Source organism: Dromiciops gliroides, chromosome 4, assembly GCF_019393635.1.
Source record: "Dromiciops gliroides isolate mDroGli1 chromosome 4, mDroGli1.pri, whole genome shotgun sequence".
Taxonomy (NCBI): Eukaryota; Metazoa; Chordata; class Mammalia; order Microbiotheria; family Microbiotheriidae; genus Dromiciops; species Dromiciops gliroides.
In genome coordinates this window covers 274,815,605-274,839,369 of record NC_057864.1, presented here as the reverse complement: position 1 = coordinate 274,839,369, position 23,765 = coordinate 274,815,605, and the positions used below count along the sequence as shown (strand labels likewise).

Here is a 23,765-nt window from a genome sequence, read left to right as displayed (position 1 = left end):
AGCAAAGTAGCAGGATATAAAATAAATCATCAGCATTTCTATACATGACCAACAAAGTCCAGCAGCAAGAGATAGAAAGAGAAATTTCATTTAAAGTAATGGTAGATAATATAAAATACTTGGGAGTCTACTTGCCAAGACAAACCCAGGAACTCTATGAACACAATTACAAAATGCTTTTCACACAAATCATATCAGATCTCAATAATTGGAAAGATATCAAATTATCAATTGCTCATGGATAGGCCGAGCTAATATATAAAAATGACAATTCTACCTAAATTAATTTACTTATTCAGTGCCATACCAATCAGACTACCTAAAATTATTTTATAGTTAGAAAAAATAATAACAAAATTCATCTAGAAAAACAAAAAGTCAAGAATATCAAGGGAAATAATTTAAAAAATGCACAGGAAGGTGGGTTAGCTGTACCAAATCTGGAGCTCTACTAAAAGTGGCAGTCACCTAAACTATCTGGTACTGGCTAAGAAATAGAGTGGAGGAGAAATGGAATAGGCTAGGTACAGGAGACACAGTAGTAAATGATGTTAGTAATGTACTGTTTGATAAACCCAAAGACCCCAGCTTCTAGGATGGGAATTCAGTATTTGACAAAAACTGATGGGAAAACTGGAAGATAGTATGGCAGAAATTAGGCATAGACCAACATCTGACACCTTATACTAAAATAAGGTCAAAATGGGTACATGATTTAGACATAAGAGGTGGTACCATAGGTAAATTAGGAGAAGAAGGAATAGTCTACCTTTCAGATCTTTGGAAAGGAGAGCAGCTTATGACCAAACAAGAGATAGAGAATATTATGAAATGCAAAATGGATGAATTTGATTACATTAAATTAAAAAGGTTTTGTACAAACAGAAGCAATGCATCCAAAATTAGAAGGGATGCAGAAAACTAGGAAACAATTTTTATGGCCAGTACTTCTGATAAAGGCCTCATTTCTAAAATATATAGGGAGCTAAATCAAATTTATATGAATCCAAGTTATTGCCCAATTAAGAATGGTCAAAGGCTATGAACAGGCAGTTTTCTGGTGAAGAAACCAAAGCTATCTATTGCCATATGAAAAAATTCTCTAAATCACTACTGATTAGAGAGATGCAAATTAAAACAACTCTGAGGTACCACCTGACACCTATCAGATTGGCTAATATGACAAAGAAGGAAAATAATAAATGTTGGAGAAGCTTTGGAAAAACTGGAACACTAATGCATTGTTGGTGGAGCTGTGAACTGATCCAACCATTCTGGAGAGTAATTTGGAATTATGGCCAAAGGGCTATAAAGCTGTGCAAACCCTTTGAACCAGCAATACCAATTTCGGGTCTTTTTCCCAAAGAGATCATTAAAAAACGGAAAAGGACCCACATGCACAAAAATATTTATAGCTGCTCTTTTTGTGGTGGCAAGGAATTGGAAATTGAAGGGATGTCCATCAATTGGGGAATGGCTGAACAAGTTGTGGTATATAAATGTAATGGAATTCTATTGTACTGTAAGAAACGATGAGCAGGAGGCCTTCAGAGAAACCTGGAAAGACTTGCATGAACTGATGACGAATGAGATGAGCAGAACCAGAAGAACATTATACACAGTATCATCAACATTATGTGTTGATCAACTGTGATAGACTTCTTTTCACCAATCCAATGGTACAAGAAATTTCCAAAGGACTCATGATAGGTGCTTGATAAAATCCAAATCCAGAAAAAAAAGGAACTGTGGAATATGGATGCTGATTGGATCATACTACTTCTTTTGTTTTTGGTGATGTTGGTTTTCTATTTTGAGGTTTGTTTTTTCCTTTTTGTTCTGATTCTTCTCTTCTAACATGACTAATGCAGAAATATGTTTAATGTTATTATGTATATATAACCTATATCAGATTACCTGCTGTCTAAGGGAGTGGGAGAGGGAGTGGCGGGAGAGAGACAAATTTGAAATTGGAAATCTTATATAAACAAATGTTGAAAACTATTTACATGTAACTGGAAAATAATAAAATACTTTTATTTAAAAAAAAAGAAACTGTATCCAAGCCTGGCACTTCTAACAAGTTGTCATCAAAGGGGAAAAAGGGGGTGAAGGGAAATAGGTAAGGGAATAGATGTCATAAATTAAAGAAAGTTAAATAATTTCTTAAGATAGGGCACTATGAGAATATTAAGACAACCTAGAAATTGTTACTGCTAGCAAATATGTATGTGTGTATTTGTGTGTATGAAACATCATCATAATAGTGTCTATATAACACTTTAAAGTTTATAAAGTGCTTTACAATTATTACATTATTCTATCCTCACAAAAGCTCTGTGAGGTAGATGCTTCTCTTATCCCTATATTACAGATAAGGGAATGTATTTAAACAGAGGTTAAATGACTACTTGACCAAGATCACACAGCTAGTTAAGTTTCTGAGGCCAGATTTTAGTTCAAGCCTTCCTAACACCAGGCCCAGCACTCCATTCGCTGCAATATCCAGCTCCTTCAGATAAAAAAATGGTTATTCAGGAAAGTACTGGTTTAGAATATAAATATATTTGTAAAATCTTATGGCAAAGAAGGGCAGAAAACTATGAGCAGTTCCATCTCATAAAACAGCAAGAAGCAGTGGATAGGGAAAATTAGCAGAAGTTTCGATAAAATTTGGTAAGAGAACAAATTAATCTAAATCATCCTGAGGCCAAACTAGAAGGAAAAAATATGGAAAAGATTTTTCAACATCACATAAACAATATCTCTCCTGCATTAAAGACAAAAGTCAACACATTTATGGTCTATGAAGTTAACAAGCGTTTATCAAGCACCTAGCATATGCCATATGCTGCGGGTATAAAGATAGGTTAAAAACAGTCTCTGCCCTTAAGGAGATCACAATCTAATGAGGTAGACGATGTACAAAGAACTCCAGCATGTACCAAGAAGATACATACAGGATAAATTCAAGATAACCACAGAGAGAAGACAATATTACTAAAGGGAAGCAAGAAAGGCTTATTGACAAAAGTTAGGTTTTAAGTGAGATTTCAAGGCAGCAAGGGAAGTTAACACATGATGACAGGGAGGGAATTTCAAGCCAGTAAATATATGAAGTCAGGAGACAGAGACTAAGAATATCAATATCAAAATAATAATATGCCTCCATTTCCCTTCCTACTTTCTTAGTAAACAATCTACAAAATCAGTAATTCATTAATCAATTACTAAGCGTTTATTAAACCCCTATGATTGACATTCTGTTTTATGCACTAGAGATGAAAAGGAAAAAAAAAATTAAGTGACCTCTACTCTCTAAGAGGCTATGTTTTATAAACAGCGAGGATATCCTTGATGAAAGTTGGAGAAGAGAATAGGATGGCTTTCACAAGCAATATTCTAGAATTGGCCATATCTATGTTACTCTGTAGATACAGAGAAGGAGGTCTCGTTGTATTTATTGTGGGGTTTTTTGTTTGTTTTTTTTTTTGGTGAGGCAATGAGGGTTAAGTGACTTGCCCAGGGTCATGCAGCTAATAAGTGTCAGATGTCTGGGACCGGATTTGAACTCAGGTCCTCCTGAATCCAGGGTTGGTGCTTTATCTACTGCACCACCTAGCTGCTGCTGTGTTTATTGTTTGTTGAATATCTTTTGGTCTCTGTCTCTGACTCAATTTGATCAAATATTTACCCTAAAGAAAAGTGTATCTTAAAAGCTGTCCTCCCACTTACATATTAAAATCTAACAAGATGAATTGAAATATGTGACAACATAAATGTTTTTGTTCAATAATGTTCTGATCATAAATATTAAGTGTTATATGAAATAGTGAGGCTATCCTCCGTGCATTTTTAAGATACTGTTATAAAGATTGCATAGCTCAGGAGCTAGACGGAAGAGATCTTCCAGCTGCTTCTGTGTGTGAACCACATTGTTCTGATTGAATCAAAACCCAGGTAATTGCCAAGTCTCATATACATCTATGTATATACATATTTACCTTTGAACACACTCAAATATATATCCACATAGTAAAAAATAAGGAGATAAAGAACATCTTTTACCCAGACTATGCTATGCATTTTGTATCGACTGGCCATAGAACTCATCTCTCTCTCTCTGTATGTATGTGTATATATATATATATATATATATATATATATATATATATATCAGTATATTATTGTAGATAGCCATTAAAATGGCCCCAGGATGGAAGAGTTAAGAGAACACCTTGGATTGCATCGTGAAGTACATTTTTCTTTTTCCTTTATTTTTTTGTTTGCGGGGCACTGGGGGTTAAGTGACTTGCCCAGGGTCACACAGCTAGTATGTGTCAAGTGTCTGAAGTCGGATTTGAACTCAGGTACTCTTGAATCCAGGACCGGTGCTTTATCCACTGTACTACCTAGCTGCCCCCAGTACATTTTTCTTAAAACAAGGGTTCGTCTTTTCAATGCCAATGTTCTCCCAATTATACTAAATGGCTCAAAACAACAAAAAAAAAGTATTGCCTTAAAAACGTGTTAACTGGGAAAGGGAAAAGGCCAGTCATGTAGTGTGAGAAAAGAGTGTCCAATGGACAGGTTACATGCTTCACTAGAATCTATGCCATATCAAGAGACCTAAAAGAAAAGACCTAGCATATTGGTCAGATGCCCAATGGAGGATTTATGAGAATACCTGGAAAAGAGCTGCACAGGGTAAAAAAGCATTGGGTTCATTGAGATCTACACCTTTGGAAGTCAGAGATTCATTGCTGTATTAAACTATATTTTTATAACCTATCTTTTGCAATGCCAAAAAGGAATGGCAGGAGCAGGATTGAGGATGGGGTCATCCCAACTAACCAGGTTTTACCCAGCATTCCTTGGATTCTTGAGGCCTTACATTAAGCTTGGGATCAGCTATCTGGAGTACCCAGGTCTACATAATATTGAAATATAGGATACCAGTATGACAATGAGATGGTAATGAAGGATCTTATCTACTCAGTGGAACAAGGTCTCAGTGATATGAATAAGTCTGTATATTTTGAAAGTATCCTCATTATTATATTGAATTATAGTGGCCAAACTTTTCCTGATCTCCTAATATGTGCTAGGTACTTTGTTAGATTTATATACCAGCCAAGTAGAATCTCTTATAGCTGGAATGGTCCCCATTCCTTTGAAAGATAAGGAAACTGAACATGAGACAGGTGAGGAATTTGACATAGCTAATTAGTGCAGAGCATGCCTTAGAAATCAGGTCTTTGTGCTCCCAGGGTGGTATATTTTCCATTTGCACCACCCTGGCTTCTTATTTTCTAGCAAGCTCTTGATTTAAACACTAATTTCACTTGCATATTAAAATAATACATTCTCAAATGGTTTCTCTTACAGAACAAACATCCTAAAAAATGTGACATATAGACTTACAGAAGCATTGAAAAGAGATGTTGTTCCATGTCCTGCATTGAATTGATTAAGAATTTTCATCACCAGAAAAGCTAAGTTGCCTAACATTAAAAATTTAGGATTGGAAAAAGAAGGTTTTTATTAGACTTGCTTTTTTCCAAATCCATCTTCTAAATTCTGTGATGGATATTTCTGTGTGACCTGAGGAAAGTCATTAAATCGTCCTCCTAATTTTGACTGTTTTTCAATTGTAAAATGAAGAGAATAGACAAGATTTGATGTCCTCCAAATGGGAGTGACTCAGCTCTAGAACCTTTATACTGAATCTATCCTTGTTTTTAGTTAAAACAGAACAAAACAAAAATAAAACACTCCAGGAAATTGATTTTTCAGAACAACCAACATTATAGAATCAGGAAGAAAGAAAAGAGACAAATTTCACATAGGCATTGATATTGACAAATAGTACTTTAACACTGAAGGTCACTTTCATCTCTCGACCTGTGATTCTGGTTGGAGCTAGCCTGATTATTATTCTTGACAAATTTCCCTGATGTAAACTAATATTTGATAATGGGATACTTTCCCAATAAATAAAAAGGTAGATAATAAATAAGGATGATTTATCCCCCCTCAAAAAAGTGGCAAAAATGTCCTTACCACTATAAAATAAAGTATAGAAAAAGAGGGATGTATACAGAGATAAAGATGAAAATTACATACAGGTATAGGAATATACCACATGAAAGGCACTGTACTGTATTAGATGCTTGTGATATAAAAATGAAAATTCCACACTTTCAAGAATCTCATATTCCACTTAAGGAAATAACATGTATACAAATAAGGTGTCACTTTACCTACTTATATAAGTATAGGTATATTCATCTTTCTCTCTCTCTCTCTCTCTCTCTCTCTCTCTCTCTATATATATATATATATATATATATATATATATATATATATATACATGTGTACACACACAGACATATATAATATATATACCTCTATAGGTATATACATATACATGTTATGTGTGCACTAAAAATAATATCTTTACATCTAGTTGTCATATGAAAATTGACATTCTTTAAGGGTTTGTTAATCAGATGACTTACTGAAGCAGGACCTGCTCTGAAGCATGTGATAAAAAATCTCACATAAAGGCTGTTCAATGAATGGAATGGATCTGCAGGTGCATTGAACATGAAGTATGGTCCCCAGGGTGCCAATATAAGCAGCTTTGCACTTATCATCTGCTGAGCAAGTTATATCTTCCTTATTGAAGGTATTAATGCAAGTCTCATCATAATAGCATTTTTCAGTAACACGCTGCCAGCATTTTGACTGAAATGTTTCATAGCGGCTTCTGTTAAAAAAAATTAAAAATAAAAAAAGGTTAAAAATTGTTATTGGTTATTCACATTAATTCAATTCAACCAATTTATCTTTAACCATTTATTTAGCACCTATTTTTAAAATTTTTTTTTTGCAGGGCAATGAGAGTTAAGTGACTTGCCCAGGGTCACACAGCTAGTAAGTGCCAAGTGTCTGAGGCTGGATTTGAACTCAGGTCCTCCTGAATCCAAGGCCAATGCTTTATCCACTGTGCCACCTAGCTGCCCCTATTATGTTACAGTTACTGTACTAATTTAAAATACAATCATTAATTACCTATGATGTGAAAGGCAATGTGTTAGATGTTGGGGATATAAAAGGAAAAAAAATCAAACATTCCCCATTATCAACGAGCTTATATTCTACTTAGGGAAACAATGTATGTGCAGAAAATTGGACCTCTGATTCATTGGTGTAAGTAGATCAAGGTGTCACATTACCTACTCGTAGCTGGAACGGTGCCCATTCTTTTGAAAGATAAGGAAACTGAACATGAGACAGGTGAGGCATTTGACACAACTAATTACTGCATATTAGTTTATGTACAGTCCTGTGTGACTGACTCTTTGTAATTACATTTGGGACTTTTGTGGCCAAGATACTAGAGTGATTTGCCATTTCCTTCACTAGCCCATTTGATAAATGAGGAAACTGAGGCAAACAGAATTAAGTAATGTCCAGAGTCACACTGTTAGTGTCTGAGGTCATATTTAAACTTAGAGAATCTTCCTGGCTCCAGGACCAGAACTCTATCCACTGTGCCACCTAGCTGCTGAATGCAGATTATTACCTACCTGTTCTCAATTCATCCTCGCAGAGAGTTGCCTAGATTGGAGCCCTAAGTGGGTAACTAACTTTCAGAGACTCACAAAACCAGTATAGATCAGAGCTGTGTATATTAACCCAGGTCTTCTTCTTTTAAAAAAGTAACATTTTATGTTTTCCAATTTCATGTAAAGATAGTTTACAACATTCATTTTTGTAAGATTTTGAGTTGCAAATTTTTCTCCCCATTCACCCTTCCCTCCCCCTCCTGAATCCAGAAAGCAATCTGACGTAGGTAATACATTATAATCATGATAAACATATTTCCACATTAGTCATGTTGTAAGAGAAGAATCAGAACTAAAGGGAAAAAACCATGGTAAAGAAGAAACAATAATAAGAAAAAACAACATCAGAAATGAAAATAGTATGCTTCAATCTGCATTCAGATTTCATAGTTCTTTTTCTAAATATGGAGAGCATTTTCCATCATGAGTCTTTTGGCATTGTCTTGGATCATTGTATTGCTGAGAAAAGCTAGTTCTATCACAGTTGATTACCACACAATGTTGTTGATACTGTGTACAATGTTCTCTTGGTTCTGGGTTTTTTTTCACTCAGCATCAATTCATTTAAGTCTTTCCAGTTTTTTCTGAAATCTGCCTACCTATCATTTCTTTTTGTTTGTTTGTTTTGTTTTTGTTTTTGCAGGCAATGGGGGTTAAGTGACTTGCCCAGGGTCACACAGCTAGTAAGTGTCAAGTGTTTGAAGCCAGATTTGAACTCATGTACTCCTGAATCCAGGGCCGGTGCTTTAACCACTGAGCCATCTAGCTGCCCCTACTTATCATTTCTTACAGCACAGAAGTATTTCATTGCATTCATATACTACAACTTGTTTAACCATTCCCCAATTGATGGGCATCCCCTCGATTTCCAATTCTTTGCCACCAAAAAAAAAAAGAGCAGCTATACATATTTTTGTACATGTAGGTCCTTTTCCCTTTTTTATAATCTCTTTAGGATATAGACCTAATAGTGGTATTACTGGGGCAAAGGATATGCACAGTTTTATAATCTTTGGGGCATGGTTCCAAATTGTTCTCCAGAATAGTGGGATCAGTCCATGACTCCATCAACAATGCATTAGTGTTCCAATTTTCCCACATCTTTTCCAACATTTATAATTTTCCTTTTATGTCATATTAGCTTATTGGATTGGTGGGAAGTGTTACTTCAAAATAGTTTTGATTTGCATTTCTCTAATCAGTAGTGATTGAGAACATTTTTTTCATATGGCTAAAGATAGCTTTACTTTCTTCATCTGAAAACTGCATATTCATATCATTTGACCTTTCCTCAATTTGTTAACCTAGGTTTTCTTGACTCTAAGACCAGTCCTGTATCTAATAAGCCCCATTACCAGATAAGTTAATATAAAATATATACAAAGAAATTGAAAAGTAATTTTAAAGGGGCAGCTAGGTGCCACTGTAGATAAAGCACCAGCCCTGAATTCAGGAGGACCTGAGTTCAAATCCAGCCTCGGACACTTGACACTTACCAGCTGTGTGAGCCTGAGCAAGTCACTTAACCCTCATTGCCCAACAAAAAAAGTAATTTTCAGGAGGAAGGGCACTGAAAACTTCATGTGGGGGAAGGGTTAAAATAGGCTTCAATTATGATGAGGGATTTGAACTGAGCCTTCAAGGGAACTAGAGATTCCATGAAGCAGACAAAGAAGTGGAGAATTCCAGAAATAGAAATAAAATGAAAATGAAATATTAAACACAAGGAACAATAAATATGTCAATTGAGCTTGAATGGAGAATGCATGGAGGGGTAATCCAAAATCTTATTTTTGCACCACTAGGCTTGTGCCACATTTACTTGTTCCTCAAAACTAGTTTAAAATAGAACTCAGAATTCAAGGGACTTCGGCAATGCAAATGGAAGCTGCTAAAGTTGTATAGGAAAATACCTCCAATGGGAAAAGGAAAGGAAAGCTGCAGATATGATTCTATTTCTGATTAAACATAGTTACTGATTCTCATTCATTTCAACTTCAGTTATGGATTCACTTGGCAAATGAAGATGTATAATATGGCATGAATTAAGCTTGGCAACACTATTTTTCTGGTAAGCAATCAGCCATTGTTTCATTGAGTGATTTTAGTCTGTCACTTAACCCAGATTTCCCATTGATGAAAGGTATATGATGCCCAATTTCTTTCACTTGGACTCCAGGGTCTCAATTAAAATTGACTAAATATTTTTTTTAAATGGGGACAGCTAGGTGGTGTAGTAGATAAAGCCTGGGCCCTGGATCCAGGAGGACTTGAGATCAAATCCAGCCTCAGACACTTGACATATACTAGCTGTGTGACCCTGGGCAAGTCATTTAACCCTCATTGCCCCCCCAAAAAAATTAATTAATTGAAAATTGACTAAATATCTCCAAGCATCCTAGCAGATTCTGGTTAAAAGCAGACTTTTAAAAAATCATCAGAAAAAATTTTTTTTTTTTTTTACCTTTTGTTGTTTTTGTTTGCCTTTTAAATAAGATGATGATCTACTACAGAGAACATTTTCACAATATATTTGATCAATTGTATAGCAATCTGGATAATTTCTTCCAATTACTTTTTTTGAAACATTCAAGACAAAAGAGCATTATTTTTACAATTTCATAAGGAACATAGAACTATAACTTAATATATTCATATTGAAATTAATTTCTAGCCTATCTTTAACAAGTTGTTATCAAAAATTTACTACATGCCTCCTGGCTACATGCTTCAGGGTTATCTATCATGATATTGCTAATCTCTTTAAGGCAATAAACCACAGTGATAGTGATATCCTCCGTTATCTGGAAGTGTGCTTTCTTTAATCTTCATATTTTACACAGCCTTTAATTAACCATTTACTTAATGTAATTAAAATATATTGCAAATTGTAGGTTGGCACACAAGTTTAAAATATAATTTCAAAAGTTTCCAAAGTATTCAATGCCAAAGGGCTGCTAGAGAGCACAGTGGATAGTGTGTGGGATTATGATTTAGGAAGATTTATCTTCCTGAGTTCAAATCTGGCCTCAGATAATTACTAGCTGTGCAACCTTAGGCAAGTCATGTAAGTGTTTGCCTCAGTTTCTTTATCTGAAAAATGAGCTGGAGAAGGAAATGGCAAACCATTCCAGTATGCTTTCCAAGCAAACAACAAATGGGATCTTGAAGAATTGAACATGACTGATACAACTAATAGCAATAAAATTCAATGTTGAAGGGGGCAGCTAGGTAGTGCAGTGGATAAAGCACCAGCCCTGGATTCAGGAGGACCTGAGTGTGACCCTGGGCATGTTACTTAATCCTCATTGCCTTGCAAAAAAAATCAGTGTTGGAGAAGAAACATCGTTCTTATCCCAGATATATATATATATATATATATATATATATATATTTTTTTTTTTTAATTATGTTTTGGGGGCAGCTAAGTAGTACAGTAGATAAAGTACTGGCCCTGGATTCAAGAGGACCTGAGTTCAAATCCAGCCTTAGACACTTGACAAATACTAGCTGTGTGACCATGGGCAAGTCAGTTAACCCTCATTGCCCCACAAAAATAAATGAATAAATAAACAAATAAATAAATGATAAATAATAAATAAATGGTTTGTGGTTGTTTTTTGTTTTTGTTTTAGTTTTTCTGACATGGTGAGTAAAATCTCCCTCTTCTCCCTTGCTTTGTACTTCTAAACCCTCTTCATCATCTCCCTTTTCTCCTTCACTCTCTGAGTAGTATATGGTCCTTTGTCTTAGTAAAAGACTTTTGATTCTACTACCTTGCTTCTCCTCCAGAAATTTGTCCATTTAATCACTAATTTCTTCCTTTTAGTTTCAATCTCTCATCTATTGCATCTCTCCTTGATAGTTGGCTCCCTTCTTTCATCTTCACTCTCTCATCTACTGGCTCCTTACATCCTACCTATAACCAACTTCAAACCTTCCTGTTGTAATTGAAAAAAATTTTCCTATACATCCTTATTCATCTTTGTTCTCTTTCTTGGTGTCTAGGGCAATAGTAAGTTTTCAAGAGAGACTTGTTAATTAATAATCAATTTTGTAGATAAAATTATTACAAAGTGTTAAATTATATCTGTAGTATGTTTTATTTTAGATAATTGGTAAGCAAACCATATTTTTTTTCTAATTTATATGGAAGCAGTGAATTTCCTTTTTTAGTACCATGTATTACTTATTACCTTGTCTCTATTTTGTTATTTCAACAGCAACTTGATTCTTTCCACTTGACCAGAAAGAAGTTCCAGATTCCCTCAAACTGGAATAAACCTGACTTGAAGGAAAAATAAACTATGCTCAATTTCAAAGAAATATTAAACCTCTTCAAGAGGCAACTAATGGTGTTAATGGAGAAATGTCATCATGATTAATTCTCAAGAGATTCCTTTATATTAGGGACTGCTCATGGTTGAAAAAATGCCCATATTGCTACTCTGACCATATATTTAGGGACAAGATGATTTTTTCTCTACATGATTCAAGCAATAATTATGCTCATTTATGAAAATAAAGCCTTAAATTGTGCTTTTCTGTTGAAATTTCTGATTCTCAGCAATGAACTTCTGTTATGTTTTTTTTTCCACCAAAGAAACAGAATATATGTACTGCCACCTTGGGCTCCCATCTCTTCTTTAATTGTACTTTATACAAGGCCAGCTTTAGAGGATGTTATGTTGAAAAAGTGATAAAGACACTCCTAGCAGGTTAGAAAGCGTGGTTGTATTTTTCCATACTGTGTAAGATTTATGTAACTGGACAGTATTTTTCCACCTAGACCCAGAAGGACATTAAACCCTCTCTCCATTTAAAAGGTCTCCTGTTACTGAGTGTTTGCAGCAGGAATCCCAACTATTATTCTCATTCCCAGTTGCATTTTCAAGGGACACATTTTGTATCTAGTAATTGAAAATATAACATCCAGATTGATGTATGGCTGTGTGAGGTACTGATTCAGGATCTCTTATAGCAATATAAGATAACAGAGGGACTGCTGATTGACACCTGTTCTTACAAACCCTAATAAAACTTGTTTCACTCAATAACCATTTTGTGTCAGTAATTTCCTATCCCCCATGATATAAACATAAACCATGTTTGGCAGTTCATCAAACTAATATATATCAAGTTGATTTTCTACTCTTGGCCCAGTGAGAATGAGTTGATTCTGCTTATCTCTCCTCTTTTTCAGTATTCATTCAATATAACTACTGCTGGTAAATATCTCCTACTGTCTTTTGGAGAATAGGAAAGCAGTCATATCTTCTTTCAATTTCCCTCCTCCTTCCTTGGCAGCTGGACCAGGTCACATAAATTAATCTGGGGCTTCTCTAGGCCTCTCAACTTTTCAATGAAAACAATTAGGGGCAGAGATGGTACCTTCTACGGATGCTTGAAGCATAAGCAAGAATGGGAGAGAGGTCAACCCTGCCTCAGCAGGAAATATATGTTCCTACTACATTGCCAGTGTTTTCTCTCAAATTAGCCCTGTGAAGTAGCTAGGTAAAATTCCTATTTTACAAGTAAAAAGAGGTGAGGGAATTGGAGAGGAAAGGAAAAGAGATGTTAAAAGAGGGAAGAAGTAAGAGGGGTAGGGAGAAAAAGGGGAGGACTATTACTATGGATACTCCTTGAATTGATACAGAGCCCGAATCTTTGACACCTTAGTAGACAGTATTCATGAAAAAAAATTGCTGTGTGTCTAAAATGTTGGTTGAAAGACATTTAGTTTATACATAAATTAAGTAAATCGAATACATCTATTATGTTATAACTTGCTAGTGGGCACATTTAGATAAGCGGTAAGTGCTTAGGAATTGTTTTGTGTTCTGAACTGGGCCAACACTGTTATAGCCAATATCAGAACTCACCAGAGCCAGGAAAGGATATGATAGTTTTAAGAGACTTGTAGAGAGATTCAAAATTTAGAATACGTTCAGAATATAGATTAAAAGAAGCAGTTATGGGCAGCTAGGTGGTGAAGTGGCTAAAGCATTGGCCCTGGATTCAGGAAGACCTGAGTTCAAATCTGACCTCAAACACTTGACACTTACTAGCTGTGTCACTTAACCCTCATTACTCCACACCAAAAAGAAGAAGAAGAAGAAGAAGAAGAAGAAGAAGAAGAAGAAGAAGAAGTAGTAGTTAATAAGGAATTAACATGGGGAATGAAGAAGTAAAATCTCAGTTTGATGTCAAAAATATCATCCTAAAAGGCTAATATTATTAGAAATTTCAAAGGCTAGCGTATCATTTGTTAAAGCTGGGGGATAGGGCAATTGGCATATCCTGGTGACTTGGTGACTTTTAGGAGACTGAAAGAACAGAAAAAGGCTATACTTTAAACATTTGCAAGAAGTTGGTCTAAACATAGGATTTCACAGATATAATATATTCCTGGTATAGAAGTTCTATCTACCAGTGCAGATAGCAGTTCCTTTGTAATTTAGAGTCCTAGAGAATTGTCTGAGGACACTGAACAGCCAAGTGAGTTGCTCAGAGACCCAGGCTAGTATATGCTAAAGGCAAGCATTGTACACAGGTCTGCCTTTCTTTAAGGCTGAACTTCTATTATTCAGGAGTTCTCAAAACATGTGCGTGTGTGTGTGTGTGTGATGTGGACCCTTTTGGCAATCTAGTGGATCTTATTGATACCTTTCTACAATAATGTTTTCAAATGAATAATATAAAATAGATGGGATTACTAAAGAAACAGATTATATCAAAACAAAGATGCAATCTTTCCCATCCAAGATCAAAGTCCCCCTGAAAGGGTTCCCTGGAATACGAATCCCTTCTCTATGTCATGCTATTTTTCCTGTTATATATAATTAATACAATCAGGAGAACACCAAATTTTATAGAAATAAAAAAATCAATAAGGACCAATAAATGGGACAATGAAAAGAGTATAAGAAGACCTAGATTCGTATTTGGCCTATATTAATTACTATCCAGGTAACCTTGGTCAAGTTACTTAATCTATCCTCAGCCTTAACTTCTTGACCTATGAAATGATGTAATTGCACTAAATAACCTCCAGGATCCCTTCTTTTTTTTTAGTGAGGCAATTGGGGTTAAGTGACTTGCCCAGGGTCACACAGCTAGTTAAGTGTTAAGTGTCTGAGACCGGATTTGAACTCAGGTACTCCTGATTCCAGGGCTGGTGCTCTATCCACTGCGCCATCTAGCTGCCCCTCCAGGATCCCTTCTAATGCTAAATGTGTGATACTGTAATAGGTATAGCTAGATTTGCTGATTTTAAAATATGTAGCATTTAGGCCATGGCCAGATGAAAACTACAGGGAAAGAAAGAGAGAATGAAGGAAAAAATTAATATTGTGTGATGCAAAAGTGATACAGAGTCAACCAAAATATACTAGAACTACTGAAAAATACAAATCCACATTAAAAAAGGAACTGAAGCCTTGTGAAGAAATGATTGCATTGCAAGAGATTTCGAAAGACTCAATGTTGAATACGCTAAAGACGGGGTGGGAAACCACATTCTTTGTGGGTAGTCATAGAAAGAGCAGGGTATGAGTCATGACAGAGGAGTAGAAAACAAAGATGATTCAACCTTCTGGCAGAAAGTCTTGGAGAGATAGTAAGAAATACAAGAGGTAATCAATAGAGCCATTATGTAGGAGGAATGCATTTTCTGGCACCAAGAAATGTTTTTGTGGCTTTAAAGGGCACAGGTATTATTCCCAAATAGCACAAAAATTACTATTTCTGTACTTCTTAATTCTTGCATTTTTATTCAATGGTTATGTTGTCTCAGAAAGAAAATTTAAATTGGAGTGCTAAATTTGGGAGCTTAATTCAAATCTCCACCCTACTATCTAATACTTTTGTCACTTTTAGCAAGTCATTTCACCTGGATGTGCCACAGTTTCCTCAAATGTAAAATGAGGGATTTGGACTATATGATCTCTAAGGGCCTTTTGAACCTAGAACTATAATCATCCCTCTCCCCTTGCTCCCCTGCCCCACCCCCCCACCTCCCAATGTGTGCCTGATTCAATCAGACTTTCACAAATGTATTGAAATTTTGAAAAGCCCACTTTTCTTTATTGTTTTCAACTTTAAAATTTTGAGAATAATGGATGAATAAAGGTACAAATCTAAAAAGGAATTTGACTTTCCAAGTGTTCAGTCCCTCAGGGAGCATATGCATACACACATACATATGTGTGTATGTGTGTGTGTGTGTGTGTGTGTAATTCAGAGCCTTCAGATGACTTGACAATGCCTATAGCAACACATGACTTGACACTGAGAATTGCAAACATTTAGAATGGGGAAAAATAATTTTATTTCTTTTAAATGAGTTTGTAACCTAAGGAGCTCTATTCTTCCCAATGAATAGAAGAGACTATGTAGCCCCTAATGGGAGTCATATGTGTTTAAAGATCCTTATTAATGTGAGGAAGCAGATTTAAAAAATTAAAAATGAGATGGCACTAATAAGAATCAATTTTCCACCAACCCTAAAGTATCAGGGTATAATTATGACACCTATTTAATTCATGCAAATTAAGTATCATCATTTTCTATTCCACTTTCCCTTGCCTACCAGTGATGGAATCAAACCTAATGTTAGATTCATAGCCACAAAAGGCACACTTAAATTGAGTACTCTAGAATGACTCATATGAACAAAAAGTTTGGGTTAAATCAGGCTACATGTTTAGAGTAAGGCAGAGTGGTCAAACACTTGCCCAAATCATTCTCAGGACCCAAACAAGGTTAAAATGTAATTTTGAAATATTTAACAAAATAAATACAACTAAATGAGGATAATATATTTTAAAACTAAGTTAACATGTAGTTTGTAGGGATCCATATGTAGAGTTTAGTGCCCCGCCATTTTTATCTGTGTTTGACACCACTAGAATGTTCATCCTTCATTTTTGAAGAGGACCAATGATATCAAGGGTCTTCTTGACGAGCCTGTGAATTGGATTTATGTCAAACAGAATTGAGCAAATCATCAGCCTCATTCTCTCTTCTTCAGTCATCAAACTCCAGTGGGAGGACAAAAGTCAAGACTACTGACAATGCCCCCGGACTTAGTGAATGACCTTGATGTCTTTGATTCCTGACCAAGAACTAAGCACTAAACAGCCACTGCTTCAGGTACCTTCATGGCTATTGGACCAAACTGCTATTATCCACCTATTCTTCTGAAAAAGGTCTTCACACCCTTGGGGCGGACATCTCACTGACAGATTTGAGACCTATTGATTACCTCAAACTAGTTTGGTCCATTTGCCAATATGGTTTACCAGGGTGAGGCCACTTCACATGCTGTAACTTGTTGGAGCCAACAGGTGAGAGTTGGGTGAAGGTAGACACCAGAGATAGATGAGCATCCCTGAAAAGGACTTAGCAAATCCTGACATCAGAGTTGAAGTCCTCCCTGAACACCCCATATACCCTAACGGACAGAGATGTTGGGTCAGGGCTAGGAAGAGAATTTATAAAAACAATTACCTTCCCTAGGGGCTAAGCTAAGCAACAAGAAACATATAAGTGAGGAGGTGCTCAGGTTGGAAAGAGGTCACAGGCAGCAAAAATATGGATGACACATTCCCGATAAAACTGTGAAACCTTTAATGATTTAATGCCTCTTTTATGTTATTCCCTGAGTCATAGTCAGAAGTTGGGTCCAGAGGTAGACAATGACTCCCAAGTCCAAAACTTTGTCAAGAATGGGTATTTGAGGGGCAGCTAGGTGGCGCAGTGGATAGAGCACCGGCCCTGGAGTCAGGAGTACCTGAGTTCAAATCCGGCCTCAGACATTTAACACTTACTAGCTGTGTGACCCTGGGCAAGTCACTTAACCCCAATTGCCTCACCAAAAAAAAAAAAAAAAAAAAAAAAAAAGAATGGGTATTTGACTTCAATACATCCAGAGGACATGATTTAGCTCACAGCAAAGACATCTACTGAGGAAGTAACATACTTTCAGCAGCTTCAAAATATTTCCTCCATAAATCTGGGTTGTATTCTCCCACAAATACATTCAGTGTCATCCAAAAGAGTAAGCATTGGGATATAGTATAACAAATAAAGAAGGAAACCATTCAGGAGCACAGTGGCCCAGGCAATTAGCCATCAACACTTCAGAGGCCCAATGGCCTTTCTTTTCCATTCATGTATGCTCCTTATGCTTAGCACAATTCCTGACACATAGTAACTGCTAAAATAATGTCCGTTGACTGACTGTTGAATAGGTTATTTCCTTTTGGCTCCCCAGGCTCCCCTGAAGCTAAATTCCCAAATGACTAGGCTACCTTTCTTTTTTCTTGATTCACAGATATCACACTCTTCAGAATTTTCTCCTATCTTAGTTATGCTCTTTGTTGAATGAATTGTCTTCAACTGGAAAATGTCATGGCCAATGGGTGGGGGGGATTTAAGGAATGAGAGAAATAATTCTTCCCTCCAGAATTGAGAATTTATTTATTCTAAAGTGCTACTTTCTTCCATAGTTGACTCCTCTCTGCTACCAGCATCACATTTCAGAGAGCTATCTCTGGTCCCCACCCATTCCTTAAAAATGTGTTTCACTTATTTAAAAAACCACCTTGGGTATAGATGATCCTTAACTAGCAAATATCTAGTTGATCTCTCATTCCATCAATGGATCAGAGAACTTCACACATCATAAAGAAGTAGTAGAGTATTAAAACATCTTTGTATTTTTTAAAACATAACACATTATTGTTTCTGCTACTTGCCCCTTAATTTTTGTAGTTTCCTCAACTTGTCTTTATGGAAATTAAGAGATTAAAAACATTCTAGTCAACTTCCTTGATCCCTATGTCCCTTGATGCCCTGTGTCACGGCTAGGTAGTGAGTGGATAGAGTGCTGGACTTGGGGTCAGGAAGACCTAAGCTCAATCTAGCCTCAGCTGTGTGACCCAGGACAAGTCATTTAACTTCTGTTTGTCCCAGTTTTCTCATTTGTAAAAATCAGGAATAATACTGGCACCTGCCCTTGAGGGTTGGTATGAGAATCAAATTGTAAAACTCTTTGCAAACTTTAAAACATTATATAAGGGGGGCAGCTAGGTGGCGCAGTGGGTAGAGCACTGGCCCTGGAGTCAGGAGGACCTGAGTTCAGGTCTGGCCTCAGACACTTAACACTTACTGGCTGTGTGACCCTGGGCAAGTCACTTAACCCCAATTGCCTCTAAAAAACCCCCACTATATAAGGGCTAGTTGTTATTATTATGATACTATTTATTTAATTGTATTGATTGTAAAATTTAGAACTAAAAAGGACTTGAAAGATCATTTAGTCTAATCTAATTTTTCAAGAAAGACAGAATCCTATGGCAATAGATTTAGAGTTGGAAGGAACCAATCAATTTAATCAATTAGAAATCATTTCTTTTGTGCCTCCTGTATGCCAGCTACCATGATAGGTGTTGGGTATATAGAAACAACAATGAAACAATACCAGTTCTCAAGAAATTTACAATTCACTGGGCAAGATGGCATGTCTACTAATATTCATATAAAGTCCATGCAGAATGCGTACACAATTATTTTGGAAGGGGCACTAGCAACTTGGAGCATCAGCAAAGGATTCCTGTAAGAGCATATTGGCTGAGTTTTGAATGAAGCTTGTCATTCTAAGAGGTGGAGATGAGGCATTCTATGAATAGGGGACAACTTATACAAAGTCACAGAGAGCAGAATTGGAATGTCACATATGAGCAATAGCAGGAAGGACAATTTGGCTAAAGGATATGTTTGAAAAGAGTAATGCATAGTTAGACTGGAAAAATAGTTGGACACCAAGTTGTTAGGAAGAGAACATATAAAATTAATATTAGTTATTTGCTACTAAGTCAACTTTTTGCATGTTAAATTGCATTTTGCATAACACTATGTATCTATTTTTGAATATGTAAACATGTTTTTGTACATATATTATATATGATCATATATTTATGCATAATATATACATATATCACATATCTAGTTGTATTATATACAAATGCACACTTATGGGGCAACTAGGTTGCTCAGTGGATAGAGCGCCAGGCCTAGAGTCAGAAAGACATCTTCTTAAGTTCAAATCTGACCCCAGACAATTACTAGCTGAGTGACTCTGGTAAAATTACTCAACACTGTTTGCTTCTACTGCTTCATCTGTAAAAATGATCTGGAGAAGGAAGTGGCAAATCATTCCAGTATCTTTGCCAAGAAAACCTTAAACGGGGTGGCAAAGAGTCAGATATTACTGAAAATAAATGAATAATAATAAACACATATGCATTTATACAAATGTGTATAATGTATCAAATAATGTGTATGTATGAGTACATGTATATATGAATATATGCATGTTTGTATATGTGTCTGTGTATACACATACATTATATGCATATATGTGTATGTATGTATGGGTATGTGTATATATACACACAAGATAGAATACCTGTAAATGATTGAGATTTCCCATAAAATGAGTCTATTCATATTGATATAGTGTTTGGTTTGTTTGTTGACTTTTTGTTTGTTTTGTTTTGTCTTTTGTTAAGAAGAACTGTGGTTGGAATAATCAGATCAAATATTAAGACTGAATAAGTAAAGTGTCAAAATGAGAAAAATTAGAAAGACATGCTTTTAGTTACCTGCATATTTCATCATTTTGGCAGCTGTGAATTACATCAAGGCATGATGGAGGTGGAACTACGCTGATGGCACACGACTTGCTTTGAAGAAGGTCTTTGGACTTCTGACAAGGTATATCTGCTGGTGCACAGTCACACAAAGCCAACATCTGGCCAATGTTAAAAGGCATGTTTTGATAGAAGAAGCGGATGGCTGCTTGGCATTGTGTCAGGTTGCATGGCCTTCCAGTTGCTGAACAAGCCTTAAGGTACAGAGCCAACTGTTTGTTACACATTACATCCCCAACACAAACCTGTGCAGCTTCCAAACAGGACCAGATGCCTTGGAACCCTAAAAGCAGAAATATTATCAGATTGAGGAAAATAAGTAGGTATATACACACACACACACACACACACACACACACACACACACGGGGTACCTAGAAAATACTGTGAAAAGTTTAGATTTGAAATACTAGTATATTACTAATCTGTTGGTTTCAGCAACTACTATTGTGCTTTAGAAAAAGTAAGACTTTGCTGTGAGAGGCAGCCTTATGGTATAGTATATAGACAGCCAGTTTTGAAGCAAAGACCTGGTTTCTAGACCTGCCTCAAATACATGATCGCTGTGTGACCAAGGGTACGCACTTAAACTCTCAATGTTTCAAACTGTTTAAAGCTCTACATTAGAGAGAGTAGATTAGTGCAGGGTGTTTTCTCACAGGGAGGTTTACACAGCATTGAAACTGCATACTTACAACAATAATAGCAATAAGGATTTAATGAGAACTGAAGAGTAAATGACCTTAATATTTATTTGTTCATTTTGCTTTTGGGGAGATACAAGAAGAGAGGAGCAGGAGCAGTTCTGGATTTCACAAAACATCCCAGAACATAATTTCTCAGATAAATGACAAAGGATGAGGAGCCATCACATTGCCTTAATTTAATAATAATAAATTGCACTTTCATGTTAGAAAAATATTTTACATATATTATTTCATTGCCCACATTAGGATCATGAAATCATGATCTAGTACTGGAAGAGATATCTAAGACCATCTAATCCAACACCCTCATTTTATAGCTAAAGAAAAGGGGGTTAAGAGATTCACTCAGTGTCACGAGTAGTAAATCTCAGAAAAATTATTTGTACCCATGTCCTTTGAGTCCAATTTTAAAACTTTTTCCACTGTACCAGAGAGGTATTATTTCGGTTTACTCATGAGGAAATGGGGGTTCAAATAATGAAGAATAATAAGGTATAGAAAATTGATGCATTTGCATATACATATATGTTTACTTGAAATATATTTAATATTATATGTATATATGTAAATGTATATAGAGTGAAAGAGAGAGTAATGTATATATTTAAATCATATTTTAAATATTTGGTTTATTTGTTGACAGTATTGTTTTCAATAATAATAAAATAATGAATAACTACAGAATGTGTTATCCCATATTGTTATAATGCTTACTGTGGTGAGAAAGAGTAGTTTGATCCCATTGCAGTTTAATAGGTTTATTAATGTAATCTAGAAGGAAAGAAATGAAATTAATATTAAAATTTCCCTAGATATAACTGGTACACATGAACCAAAATCATTAACACAAGCCCTTTAAAAACTAAGAATTAGCAAAAATAGCAACACCGAGAAATAAGTTTTTAAGCCTACAAATCCAGAATGAGATTTGAGCAAAGAGCTGAGCTAAACAAATACTTTGGGCTATTATCCAAGTCAGTTCACCATCTTTGCCTGTTATTTAAACATATATGTGAATGCTAGTAACTGAACCTTGTATTTGCACATAAATAATGCCTCAGTTAGGTTTTCTGAACCATATTAACCTTTCCTTTAAGAAGGTCTAGATTCACCAGAAGTGTAATTTAAACAATACTATCTTCTCAAATTACTTTAGTCTAAAAGGAGGTCTTGTGCACTGAAATAATGGTATCTTAGAATCCTAGAACTGAAAAGGATCTCTGAGAAGATTTGGTCCAACCTCTCTCACAATGTGACCACTCCCTCTATAATTTTCCCCTCAAGGTGGCAGCATGTTGTAGGAAAAAGAACATTAGATTTGAAATCAAAGGACTAGGGCTTTAATTTATCATCCTGATGGTTGTTATCAGCATCATGATGTTACTATTGTGGTTGGTTTTGGTATACTGCCTCTGCTGCTCAGGTACTGTGTTACCTTATCACTTTACCTCTCTGGGACAGTTTCCTCATTTGAAAAAATGAGAGAGTTGTACAAATTGTGCTCCAGAATATTTTCTTACTCTAAATTCTATGCAATGCAGTTCCAGTGATAAGGAGCTCATTGCCTCATAAAATAATTCATTCCATTCTTGAACAGCTAAAACTATTGGAGAGTTCTTGAGTTGAAACCTGACTCCCTTCTACTGAGCTAAAATCTCCCAGTCATTATTACTAGCTATGTCCTCAAGACCTTAAACCTTGCCTTGTCTTAAAACTTGACTATTTGCCAAATATTTGAAGATAACTATCTATCATGTGTTCCATCATTTTTCTCTTCTCCCCAGTCTTTTCAACATTACCCATATAACTTGTTTTCAAGACTTCTTAGTATACTGATCACCTGTAGTAGGACATTCTGTAGTTTCTTTTTTGTTTGTTTTTTAGTTATATTTATTTTTAACTCATGGAATAAAACAAACATTTCTATAACATAGTATAATAAAAAATGATTGTACATAAGCCCAAAAATCTATTATGTACAACTTGCAATTCCTTTTAAATATATAATAAAGTTATCATGTAAATTTCTCTTTTTCTCCTTTTCTCCCTACCTCCCAATCTTTTTCCCCCCCAGGGAAATGGGGGTTAAGTGACTTGCCCAGGGTCACACATCTAGTAAGTGTCAAGTGTCTGAGGTGGGATTTGAACTCAGGTCCTCCTGAATCCAGGGCCCGTGCTTCATCCACTGAGCCACCTTGCTTTCCCCCCTAATCATTTTTTTAAATGTGATGCACAGAACTGGAAACAGTAGTTCATATTTGGTCTGAGCTCTTCTGATTTGCCTACTAATTCAATACAATGCAAAATTACATTTGATTTTATGTCAACTGTATCATGTTTTACTCTTATTAAACTTATTGTCAACTCAAATCTACATCTCCTCCCCCCCCCCAGAAAAAAAAAAGAAAAGGTGATGTCAAGCCAGGTATCCTTCATTCTGTTTGTATGTGATGATATCTTTTTTATTATTATTATTTTTTTGGTGAGGCAATTGGGGTTAAGTGACTTGCCCAGGGTCACACAACCAGTCAGTGTTAAGTGTATGAGGCCGACTTGAACTCAGGTACTCCTGAATCCAGGGCTGGTGCTCTATCCATTGCGCCACCTAGCTGCCCCTGTATGTGATGATATCTTGAACTGAAATATACAATTTCAAATTTTTGCATCTTTAAATTAATTTTTTACTTTTTTAAAAGACCACTATTCCA

General features: G+C 35.7%; 1 protein-coding gene across 1 annotated transcript in view; it reads right to left on the bottom strand.

The window, feature by feature from the left end:
• Positions 1-2,434: 2,434 nt before the first annotated feature.
• GFRAL (GDNF family receptor alpha like) overlaps positions 2,435-23,765 on the bottom strand; it is a gene marked incomplete at its 3' end in the record, with an annotated part of 49,048 nt that continues 27,717 nt past the window's right edge. Inside the window, exons 5-9 of the mRNA XM_044003424.1 lie at positions 21,772-21,828; positions 20,303-20,633; positions 6,522-6,772; positions 5,425-5,504; positions 2,435-2,512 (exon numbers count right to left, since the gene is read on the bottom strand). Of these exons, the coding sequence (XP_043859359.1) occupies positions 2,435-2,512; positions 5,425-5,504; positions 6,522-6,772; positions 20,303-20,633; positions 21,772-21,828 (797 nt within the window). The remainder of the gene's footprint in view (positions 2,513-5,424; positions 5,505-6,521; positions 6,773-20,302; positions 20,634-21,771; positions 21,829-23,765) is intronic.